Raw genomic sequence first — 12,587 nt, forward strand, 5'->3', positions numbered from 1 at the left:
ATATAAATTTTATCATTTCTACATTACAAGAAATGTCCATTTGTGTTAAAATTAGTCATGTTAGTTTCCCTGTACTGATAGTCACCTCCACCACATGGAACCAGGAAATGATACAGGAATTTCAGAGTTTCTTCTTCTGGGATTTTCAGAGGATCCAGAACTGCAGCCCCTCATATTTGGGCTTTTCCTCTCCATGTACCTGATCACTGTGTTTGGAAACCTGCTCATCATCCTGGCTGTCAACTCTGACTCTCACCTCCACACCCCCATGTACTTCTTCCTTGCCAATCTGTCCTTTGTAGACATCTGTTTCACCTCCACCACCATCCCCAAGATGCTGTGGAACATCCAGACTCAGAGCAAAGTCATAACTTACTCAGGCTGCATCGTGCAGATGTATTTTTTCATACTGTTTACAGGATTAGACATCTTTCTCCTGACTGTGATGGCTTATGACCGCTTTGTGGCCATCTGTCACCCCCTGCACTACATGGTCCTCATGAAACCCAGGCTCTGTGGACTGTTGGTTCTGGTGTCCTGGATCATGAGCATCCTGCATTCCTTGTTAGAAAGCTTAATGGTCTTGCAAGTATCCTTCTGTAGAAAGGTGGAAATTCCCCACTTCTTCTGTGAACTCAATCAGATGATCCAACTTGCCTGCTCTGACACCTTTCTTAATAACATAGTGGTGTATTTTGCAACTGTGCTGCTGGGGGGTGCTCCCCTGGTTGGGGTCCTTTACTCTTATTCTAAGATAGTTTCTTCCATACTTGGGATCTCATCAGCTCAGGGCAAGTATAAAGCATTTTCCACCTGTGCATCTCACCTTTCGGTTGTCTCCTTATTTTATTGTACCAGCCTAGGAGTGTACCTTAGCTCTGCTGCTACCCAGAGCTCCCACTCAAGTGCAGTAGCCTCTGTTATGTACACAGTGGTCACACCTATGCTGAACCCCTTCATCTACAGCCTGAGAAATAAAGACATAAAGAAGGTTCTGATGAGGTTCTCTGGGATGACAGCTCTAAAAGGGCCAACTGTCCTGGGCTGAAGAGGTGCCCGTATTGGCAGGGCCTGAGGCCTTAGACAAAAGTTGTGATTTATTTATGCAGATCGTGGAAGTAGAACTTGTTTTCCTAATTTATTTCCTAGAATTTCTATCTTTTTGGTTTTGACCCCTCTGTATAATGTATGTAATTCACTTTAAGCTTTGTGACATCTCTGACACCCAAGAGATTTTCTGTTAGTCGTACGTGTACTCTTTCAGTGTTATTCCTAACTTTGGATGTAAACTATTTGGAAATTCTCGACTACTTCAAAGAACTACATGGATCTGCTAAGAATAATTTCTTCTCAAATGAAATATATCTTAGTGAGTATTTTTATTTTGTTTGACTGAGTACTACTCCTATGGAAAATCTATCTTGACAACCACAGTTATTTATATAAGTTTATAAAAGAGAAAAATATGAGACCACTATGCTTCACTTTTGTGAACATCATTCCTTTGCATATCGCTACCTTAACTGCTCTTCCTGAGAATGCAGACTTTGATGTACCAGTGGTTATAGCTGATCATGGGGATTTTTCTACACATTAGGATCCTGTTACACAGCTTGTGTCCACCGCCTCCCATAGTCACCGACAAAAAAATGATAATAAAATACATATCTCCAAGTGGAATCTACACAGAAAGACAAATGTGGAAAAACTACATTGGCATAATATGGCTTTAGAGTCAAACTTGCTTTAAGGATGATGAAGCAAAATATTAAATCATACATTTATTGCTATGCAAAATATTTCTTTCTCAGGCACTTCCTCTACCTATTGAATTATGGAATATCAAGGTCCTTCTGTAAGGTGTATTTATTAATATGAACGCTGGTGGCATGTTTAGGGTTTTATTTTTATTTGGGGGGGATACTTTCTTTTTTTAAAATTTAATTTTATTTTATTATGTTATGTTAGTCCCAATACAGTACATCATTAGTTTTTGATGTAGTGTTCCATGATTCATTGTTTTTGTATAACACCCAGTGCTCCATGCAGTACCTGTCCTCCTTAATACCCATCACAGGGCTAACCCATCCCTCCACCCCCCCTCCCCTCTAAGACCCTCAGTTTGTTTCTCAGAGTCCATAGTCTCTCATGGTTCGTCTCCCCCTCTGATTTCCCCCCCTTCATTTTTCCCTTCCTCAGCCGTCAGAAATGATGAATACCCAACTTTTACATCAACATGGATGGGACTGGAGGAGATTATGCTAAGTGAAATAAGTCAAACAGAGAAAGTCAGTTGTCATATGGTTTCACTTATTTGTTTAGGGTTTTATTAAATTATGTTCTGGTTTCTGGGTGAACACTTCCAGTGCTACATACAAATATGATTCCTTCCATTTCTCTAAACAAAATATCCCCCACTATTTGAAATTTTGCCCTAATCTCTAAAGGTGTAGCAAATGAACAATATCATTATCATCCATTATATATCATCCTCATAATCACAGGATGACTCACCAGCAAGCTTGGATTCCTTTCCAATATATGACTCAGAATCACAAGTTTTATGCACACATGCATGTCCTTCCCACCTTTCCATATTACCTCAAAGGGGCTTCAGTGGATTCATTTTTAATACAGTTGTGTGAAATAAACTTGAAGAACACAGTAATCATGAATGCTACCTTCAATTATCAGAATAAATGCCTAGAATAAAAAGGACCAGATAATTATAAATGCCCTCAGGTCTTTCTGATTTATTATATCAGTTAGCTGTTGCTGCATAGAAAGCCTCCTAAAACTAAATGGCTTACTATAATGTATTTGTTATCAAAGAGGATTGCAGGTTAGGGAGTTGTTCTGTACTCTGCAGGACTCCAAATGAGTCCTTAGTCAGGTGTTGACAACTCATGGGTACATACTGAATGATTCCATTTCCATAGAATTCAAGAAGGTGCACAATGAATTCTAACTGCTTTGTTATGCAATTGTTAGGATATAACCTCTCCAGCCTTCATTTTCTTCCGAAGGCAATGTGGAATCATGAACATAACTTGAAAGGATGTTGTGAGGAGAGATGAAATGTGTGGAAATACTTTGCAGTACAAAGAATGTTCAACACCAAGGGTTGGTGTATGTAAGTGTATGTATATTCATGTGCATTTTATTTCAAGAAAACACACTCACATGCATGGATTACACGCATAAGGCTCATAACCCTCATTATAACTCATTATAACTCATCTATTGTGTTGAAAGAAAGCTTGAGAGAAACTTGGAGGGTAAAGAAATGAAAAGAATAAATGTTTGCGTTCACATAAAATAACTAGTAATGTTGAAATCAAGACAAAAAATTTAGGGTAGACAGGTGGCCTTAATTTTCAGAATGCATTACATCTCCTATCTTAATGCCAGAGGGCTCAAAGACAAAACCACATTGACATTTATGCAAGGAGAACTCCTCTGTACTAGCCATAGGGCTGAATATCTCTAAAATGACTTTACATTTTTCTTCTACTTGAGGTAGCATTTCAACAAAAAATGCCCTTACCCAAAGAAGGTAAGTAAATGAACTGAGGGATTTAAATTCATCTTCTTCAAATAAAATTTTATGGGAAAAATGTCATTGCCTAGTTTCCTATTAGTGCTATCACCAATTACCACTCTGAGGGTTTAAAAGAAACAAATTTAGGGGCGCCTGGGTGGCTCAGTCATTAAGCGTCTGCCTTTGGCTCAGGTCATGATCCCGGGGTCCTGGGATTGAGCCCTGCATTGGGCTCCCTGTTCAACAGGAAGCCTGCTTCTCCCTCTCCCACTCCCCCTGCTTGTGTTTCCTCTCTCTGTCAAAGAAATAAATAAAATCTTTTAAAAAAAGAAAAGAAAGAAAGAAACAAACAAACAAATTTATGCTCTTGCAGTCCTGGAAGTCAAAACCAAAAATAAGTCTCACTGGGCTAAAATCAAAATGACTCTGCAAGACACAGAGAGCATGAATTCCTCCTGCCTAGATACACGATTCTGGGTCAACATTTTTTCTCCACAAAAATGCATGTCATTCTAAACTCTACTCAGTACCTGAACAGGATCTTCATTATAGTCATTTATTTTGAAAGATTTGTTTATTTTTTTGAGAGAGAGAGAGCAAGGGGGAGCAGAGGGATAGGGATGGGAACTTCTCCAAAGAAGACATAAAAGTGGCCAACAGACACATGAAAAAATGCTTCACATCACTGGGCATCAGGGAAACCCAAATCAAAACCACAATGAGATACCACCTCACATGGGTCACAATGGCTAAAATTAACAAGTCAGGAAACAACAGATGTTGGCAAGAATGTGGAGAACAGGGAACCCTTTTACACTGTTGGTGAGAATGCAAGCTGGTGTAGCCACTCAAGAAAACAATACAGAGGTTCCTCGAAAAATTGAAAATAGAGCTACCCTATATACCCACTACTGGGTATATACCCCAAAGATGCAAATGTAGTCATTCAAAGGGGCACATGCATCACAATGTTTACAGCAGCATTGTCCACAATAACCAAACTATGTGGAGAGCCCAGATGTCCATCGATAGATGAATGGATAAAGAATATGTGAGATATAGTATTACACACACACACACACACACACACACACACACTGGAATACTACTCAGCCATCAAAAAATGAAATCTTGCCTTTTGCAATGACGTGGATGGAACTAGATGGTATTATGCTAAGTGAAATAAGTCAATCAGAGAAAGACAATTATCATATGATCTCATGGATACATGGAATTTAAGAAACAAAACAGAGGATAACAGGGGAAGAGAGGAAAACATAAAACAAGACGAAACCAGAGAGGGAGACAAATCATAAGAGACTCTTAATCAGGAAACAAACTAAGGGTTGCTGGAGGGAAAGGAGGTGGGGGGATGGGGTAACCAGGTGACGGACATTGGGGAGTGTATGTGCTATAATGAGCACTGGGTATTATAGAAGACTGATGAATCACTGACCTCTACCTCTGAAACCAATAATACATTATATGTTAATTAATTGAATTTAAATAAATAAGTAAATAAAAAGACTCTGAGAAAAGATTTTTTAAATAATTTTTTAAAATTTGAGTGTGATTAACACACAATGTTACATTACTTTTGAGTGTACAACACAGTGATTCAACAAGTTTAAACATTATGCCATTCTCACAATGTGTTGAGCTGCCTGCCATCTGTCACCACACATGCTATGATGATACCATCGACTATATTCCCAACGCTGTGCCTTTTATTCCTGTGACTCATTCATTCCTTAACTGGAAGCCTCTATCTCCCACTCCCCTTCACCATTCTGCTTTTCACTTGTTCATTTACTGTTTTAAAAACCAGTACCAAGCTATTCTTACAGTCAAACAAAATAATTACCTAAACAGTGATACAAGGCAAGCTGTCGACATCATATTGTCTCCCCTAAAAGTGTAAAATTGCATCCAAATTCTAGGAATTAAGTCTCCTATGAGCATATAATCATGGGCCTCCATTTTAATACTATCATTTTTTATCCTGTTTTTAAAGAAACAAAAAATCAGTTCGAAAATCTTTGTGGAAGAAAAGTGGGGAGAAAGATCTAATAAGCTCAGGTGGCCCCTAGAAATGGTGAGGAGGAGCAAACGTCCTTGGTTCTGGCAACACTCCAACCCCAGTTACAACACCTTGATGCCCAGAACAATAAAGCAGCAAAGAGCAATTTGTCCAAAAGAAACAGTACATTATCAAGACATCTGACTGATTGAACATCCCACCAGAATAACAAGCAAAAGGAAGACACCCACAATTCACAAAAGGAAATACACAGAGTTTGACAAAAGTGGGGGATTTTAAGATTATTTGCTAAAAGAACTTTTCTAAATGATATAAAATGCAAAACTTTTATAATAAGAAAGTCATGTTTTCAATTTTGGACCTAAGCATGTTTGCTATTTGTACTTGGAGAGCCAACCAAACTATTCTAAATGTTAGTATATTCTCTCAAATAGTAGGGCTAGAACTGTCAATCCTCCTAACGTGGTTGACAGATATAGTGAATATATGGAATGACCTTAGCATAGTTTCCTCCTCTTGATAATGAGTGCTTATCACTGGTGATGAGATTTGGCTGAGTTTTTTCTTCTCTCCAATGTCCTCAACACTTCGCCACCTCTGGGTCCCCAGTTCCAAGCCTTCTTTCAGTCCCTTGTCATCTCTACACCTACCAAAGGCTGGCACCCTCTAGCCAATATTCACATTTACCTAGAGAGATCTTTATTGCATTTAATTTACTGTCCAATTCCCCAACATAACCCCTTCCTGGTGACTCCCTGCTGGAGACTGAACCCCAAATTCCATAGCTTCCAACCCTTGGCTTGCTTCCCGTGATCAACCCACCAGCTTCTCACTCCCGCAGCCTCACACACATTGATTTCACAGTGAACTTGCATTGTAGCTTCACCTGAAGCCCCAGTCCTAAGGCTCAGAGCCTCCATACACCTGCTGCCCTCTGCTAGGAGTCACCCACTGGTCTATTTGGGCTGATTCACCTCCTGTCTATCTTCACTATCCCATCACCTCTTTCAGCCTATAAGGAGTGATTACCTTCATGAATCTTTGTTTTTGTTTGTTTGTTTGTTTGTTTTTTAACATTCCCACAGAAAAAGGACACTTTCTCTTGCAATGATATAGATGTAGGGGTTACCACTGTGTACATTTTTCAAATTCTATGTATGTTTCCCTGCTTGACTGTGAGTGCATGTGGCCTGTTATACATACTCCCACCCTTTACCCCCAGATGTAGTTTGGTTGGGAAGAATAGGAATAAATATATTGTGTCGTATGTTTAAGTGAAATAAGTCAGTCAGAGAAAGACAAATATCATATGATTTCATTCATATGTGAAATTTAAGAAACAAAACAGATGAACATAGGGGAAGGGAAGGAAAAATAAAATAAGATGAAAATTCTCTCTGCTCAGCGGGGAGCCTGCTTCTTCTTCTCCCTCTGCCTGCCTCTCTACCTACATGTGCTCTCTCTCTCTGACAAATAAGTAAATAAAATCTTTTTTTAAAAAAGATGAAAATTGACAGGGAGGCAACCCCTAAGAGATGCTGAACTCTAGGAAACAAACTGAGGGTTGCTGGAGGGGAGGTCAGTGGGGGGGAAGAGATAATTGGGTGATGGGCATTAAGGAAAGCACTTGATGTAATGAGCACTGGGTATTATATGCAACTGATGAATCATTAAATTCTACCTCTGAAACTAATTTTATAAAATTGTGAAATTAGCTTAAGCCTAAATTGGTTTCAAGACAGGAGAATGAGAAAACACAAATCCTATAAAATAAAAAGCTGTTATATTATAAAAGTGGAATCAAAATCAATAAGAAGGGGTGCCTGGGTTACTCAGTGGGCTAATCATCCAACTCTTGATCTCGGCTCAGGTCTTGATCTCAGGGTTGTGAGTTCAATCTCCGCCTTAGGATCCACACTGGGCATGGAGGCTACTAAAAACAAAGAAAAGAACGCATCAAATTTCTTTTCTAACTCGAAAGCTTTCATTAAATCAATACATTTTTATTTTCTGGTCCTGACTGTATTTAACAACCCACCCATCTGTTTTTCACTCAACAAATATTCACTGAGCATAAACTCCATCCTGAGAACTGTACTAGGCACTGCAATTTTAAAGATAGGTAAGAGACAGTTCTGAAATTCAAGGAATCTATAATGTGGATGAATAGAGAAATTTATTTTTTTTAAAGATTTTATTGACTTATTTGACAGGGAGAGACACAGTGAGAGAGGGAACCCAAGCATGGGGAGTGAGAAGCAGTCTTCCCACCAAGCAGGGAGCCTGATGTGGGGCTCGATCCGAGGACCCCAGGATCATGACCTGAGCCGAAGGCAGACGCTTAACAACTGAGCCACCCAGGCGCCCCTGAATAGAGAAATTTAGTAAAGCTGATGTCACTGGAAGGAAAGTGAATCAGATCAGGATAAAAAGGAGGGGGAGTCAAATCTTTGAGTTGATTTTATTTACGTGACCCGAGAAAACATCTCTGCAAATGAGTTTTCGGGACATTTCCAGAATAGGCACACATCCCATCACTCTGAAGATAGATATTAAATACGTGGGATTTAAGTTATTTTTTTTTTAAGAAATCCAAACCATTACTGAAAATTACTGAGAAAATACCAGCTTGTATACACACCAAGTAAAGCGATTGGTTATAAAGTGAAAAAGGGAACCCAAGAGATACCCTGAAGGAAAACAGAGAAAACAAGGAAGACCCAAGGAGAGAACTGCTTTAAAATATGTACACCTGGGGAAAAAATAAAAATATTGGGTGAAGGAAGCCAGGCTCTCTGGGCCTCCATATTGTGTGCCCAACTACTCAAGAGAGTCCTATAATGGTTCTGACGCTGAGAGTCACCACCCTGCCAAGGAGCCTGCTCAGGGCCCCCTTCACATCCTTGTTCCTCAAGGTGTAGATGAAGGGGTTCAGCATGGGGGTGACAATGGTGTACATCACTGAGGCCACCAGACTCTTCCTGGAGGATGAAGTTGCTGCAGAACTGAGGTATTCCCCGAGGCCTGTGCCATAGAACAAGGAGACCACCAAGAGGTGAGACCCACACGTGGAAAAGGCTTTGTACTTGCCCCTGGCTGATGAAATTCTCAGGATGGAGGAGAAAATCTGAGAATAAGAAAAGAGGATCCCAGAGAGAGGAAAAATACCTAGGACAATAGTCACAAAATATACCACTAAGTTATTGATGAAGGTGTCAGAACAAGTGAGCTTCAGGACTTCAGGAAGATTGCAAAAAAAGTGTGGAATTTCCATGTTTGTGCAGAAGGACAGCTTCAAAAGGGTCAAGGTCTCGAGCAGAGAGCCTATGACACTGATGCACCAGGATCCCAAGACCAGCATCCCACAGAACTGGGGGTTCATGATGACTGAGTAGTGCAGAGGGTGACAGATGGCCACAAAGCGGTCATAGGCCATCACGGTCAGGAGTAAATTGTCCACGCATCCAAACACAAAGAAAAAAAATGTCTGGCTGAGGCAGCCTGCATAGGTGATAACTTTTCTCTGAGTCTGGATGTTCAGCAGCATCTTGGGGACGGTGGTGGAGGTGAAACAGATGTCAGCAAAGGACAGGTTGGAGAGGAAGAAGTACATGGGTATGTGGAGTTGGGAGTCTGAGCAGATGGCCAGGATGATGAGCAGGTTCCCAGTGAATGCGACCAAGTATATGCACAGGAACAGCCCAAAGAGCAAGCACTGAATCTCCGACTTTGCTGAAAATCCCAAGAGGAGAAATTGCGAAGCATGTGTTTGATTTCCTGATTCCATATGGGTGATATAACTAGACGGAACAAGGAAAAAATCAGCATTCAATGACCACCACAGTGACAGCACAGAAATGTGATTGTCTTTAATTTCCCGTGAATGGACTAATAAAGTACTACCCTGCTTTTGCCTCAGTTGGGGAATTTGAAATGCCTCCATCCTTCCCTTGGCTGCCACTACCATCTGGAAATGTAGTCCTAGTTCCAAAGCAGTCATTTCCTTTATAGCCCAGCTACTCAGAGTGTGGTGCATGGACCAGCAGGAAAAACATCACCCAGAGCTTCTTTGAATGCAGAGTCCCAGGCCACATTCAGACTTGCTGAATCCAAATACACATTGTGACAAGATCACGGTGGTTTCCCCTGCTCATTCATGACTGAATAGTGCTGGTCTAGATCATCTGTGGGTTTCAGTCCTTCATCTTTTATCTCCTAATTTGTATTTTCCTCTACACCTTCCCTCAAACAACCTTACTTCATATGTAGGCCAAAATGGGAAGTTGATAATTAGGGTGTTTTCATGCCATGTAGGTGGAGTTAATAATTTTCATGCATTGGTCTTAATTGTTCTGAACACTGTGCATGAATCCTATATTTAGTTTTTCAAGGCAAATATCAATAACTTTCACAATGCTTTGCATTGCTTACATGACCAGATTACATTATTTTGCATGTTCATTTTGTGACACTGTTCTTTGACATTGGAACATCTGCCAGCCATTGTGCCTTCTTTCTTTCATTTTTTAGTAGAATTTCTTTAAATATCATATTTAGAAGTAAATAAGCACCACATAATATGTTGATGGTATACTTGGGCATATTTTGTTTTTAATACTAGGATTCCAAATCCTGCACATTTCATGACTCCAAGTCAAGGCTCTTCACACTCTGCAGGGCTGCCTCAGGCAGTGCTTCACAAATAAGCGGAAAGGCTAACATTGGAATAAAGCAGAACCCAAGAGGTGAGCAGACATGAGGGAGGGTCAGTTCTTGCTGCAGGAGGACAGGGTCCCTGCAATGATGCTCTGAGAAGAGAAGAAAGAAGAGCTGAGAAGGAATGAGGAGCAAGAATCCTCTTCAGACATGAAATGTACAAAATTTGGAATCAATCCCATTTCACGAACTCATCAACCTATTTCCCCAGAAGACATGGTTAATAAAAGCTCTCCTTCCCTTCACACCATTTTCCCAGAGTACTTACTGGACTGCTCTGGCTTCCCCCGATGCCTCACTCAATGACTCTACAGGTCCTTCCTTCCAAGAATGATTGATGCAGAAAGGACAAAAATTGGGGGTCAGGCGCTGGTTCTTTGGAGTGGGTGGACATCTCAGAGAGGCACGGAGAGAATGCTCTTAGCCTGTGGCTGATGAGCAGCAGGTGAGCCCTGCAGAGGGGGATTCAGGGGCAGAATTTCAGAACTCCTTATTAAATAAATTCACTTCATGTTGCTCAATTCTCTAAGCAATTAAGCTCTCCTAAAGCCAAGGGACCATAAATAAAGGAAAATTTTCTGCCACTTCAGTCCCCAGGTGCATATTCTCTTTCTACCAATGGGTCCATCACCCCTGGAATGGACATTTCTCCAATGTATATAACCACTCATGCAGGCACATCAAAAAGATCACGCTGTAAGACTGTTGAATCACAGACCTGTACCTCTGAAATAAATAATACATTATATGTTAAAAAAAGAAGATAGTAGGAAGGAAAAATGAAGGGGGGGAAATTGGAGGGAGTGACGAACCATGAGAGACTATGGACTCTAAGAAACAAACTGAGGGTTCTAGAGGGGAGGGGGTTGGGGGGATGGGTTAGCCTGGTGATGGGTATTAAAGAGGGCACGTTCTGCATGGAGCACTGAGTGTTATATGCAAACAATGAATCATGGAACACTACATCAAAAACTAATGATGTAATGTATGGTGATTAACATAACATAATAAAAAAAAAATCATGCTGTGAGCCTCTGAGCTGCTTCTCCAGTGTCTGACTCAGAGATATAGTATGTCACCTGACCACATCCATCCCAACTAGGATCCTCCCTGGAACTTCATTCTGACTTCTATTTTGAAAACTTCAAAGACACAGATGTAGTGAAAAGAAGGGCCATATGCACCCCAATGTTCATAGCAGCAATGTCCGCAATAGCCAAACTGTGGAAAGAGCCAAGATGCCCTTCAACAGATGAATGGATAAAGATGTGGTCCATATATACAATGGAATATTACTCAGCCATCAGAAAGGATGAATACCCAACTTTTACATCAACATGGATGGGACTGGAGGAGATTATGCTAAGTGAAATAAGTCAAGCAGAGAAAGTCAATTATCATACGGTTTCACTTATTTGTGGAACATAAGGAATAGCATGGAGGACATTAGGAGAAGGAAGGGAAAAATGGGGGGGGGGAATTGGAGGGAGAGATGAACCATGAGAGACTATGGACTCTGAGAAACAAACAGGGTTTTAAAGGGGAGGGGGGAGAGGGGATTGGTTAGCCCGGTGATGGGTATTAAGGAGGGCACGTACTGCATGGAGCACTGGCTGTTATACAAAAACAATGGATCGTGGATCACCACATCAAAAACTAATGATGTATTGTATGGTGACTAACATAACATAATAAAATTTAAAAAAAAAAAAAAAACTTCAGACAGATTCTGAAGAAAATGCCTGTATCATTGTATCTGGTAGATGGTAAATTTTTTGGATACAGAGCTAGAGTTTCCTTTATACATGTTCCCCAAATCCAATTATTCAGGTCTTTCATTTGGGGTAAATTTATTCACGTCTTTAAATTCATTCACATCATTCACATCACATCTTTCATCTGGGGTAAAATTCATCACATCAAATTTCTTGCTATATACTCAGGTAGGCTACTCAGAGCATTCCTTTCCAATGGGAACGAGTACTTTGTGTGTTTTTTGTGGGGGTTTTTTTGTTTGTTTATTTGAGTATAGTTGACACACAACGTTACATTAATTTTAGGTGTACAACATAGTGATTTGACAAGTTTATACACTATGCTACCATCTGTCCTGATACATAACTCTTACAATATAATTGACTGTATTCCTTACACTGTGCCTTTTATTCTCATAACTTATCCATCCCATAACAGGAAGCCTGTACTTCCCTCTCCCCTTCACCCACTCTGCCCATCCCCCCACACTCCTCCTCTCTAAAAAACATCTGTTTGTTCTCGTATTTATAGGTC

At 40.3% G+C, this 12,587-nt stretch overlaps 2 protein-coding genes across 2 annotated transcripts; one reads left to right on the plus strand and one right to left on the minus strand.

Annotated features, from left to right (window-relative positions):
- The first annotated feature begins 94 nt into the window (after positions 1 to 94).
- On the plus strand, positions 95 to 1,048 carry LOC116636911 (olfactory receptor-like protein OLF4). Its single transcript, XM_032412109.1, has one exon. The coding sequence runs from the start codon at positions 95 to 97 to the stop codon at positions 1,046 to 1,048; it is 954 nt and encodes a 317-aa protein (XP_032268000.1).
- A 7,358-nt stretch (positions 1,049 to 8,406) lies between these two features.
- Positions 8,407 to 9,618, minus strand: LOC116636912 (olfactory receptor 7C1-like). The gene is made up of 2 exons (XM_032412110.1): positions 9,491 to 9,618; positions 8,407 to 9,382 (listed from the first exon to the last, which is right to left on the minus strand). The coding sequence occupies exons 1-2, from the start codon at positions 9,616 to 9,618 to the stop codon at positions 8,407 to 8,409; spliced, it is 1,104 nt and encodes a 367-aa protein (XP_032268001.1).
- Positions 9,619 to 12,587: the final 2,969 nt, after the last annotated feature.

This window comes from Phoca vitulina, unplaced genomic scaffold (assembly GCF_004348235.1).
Source record: "Phoca vitulina isolate PV1807 unplaced genomic scaffold, GSC_HSeal_1.0 scaffold13, whole genome shotgun sequence".
Lineage (NCBI taxonomy): Eukaryota > Metazoa > Chordata > Mammalia > Carnivora > Phocidae > Phoca > Phoca vitulina.

Coding starts and splice junctions, on each gene's coding strand:
- LOC116636911 (XM_032412109.1), top strand. CDS start 95: ATGGAACCAGGAAATGATACAGGAATTTCAGAGTTTCTTCTTCTGGGA.
- LOC116636912 (XM_032412110.1), bottom strand. CDS start 9,618: ATGCACCACACTCTGAGTAGCTGGGCTATAAAGGAAATGACTGCTTTG. Junction 9,383..9,490: donor ATTCCCCAACTGAGGCAAAA/GCAGGGTAGTAC, acceptor TGTTCCGTCTAG/TTATATCACCCATATGGAAT.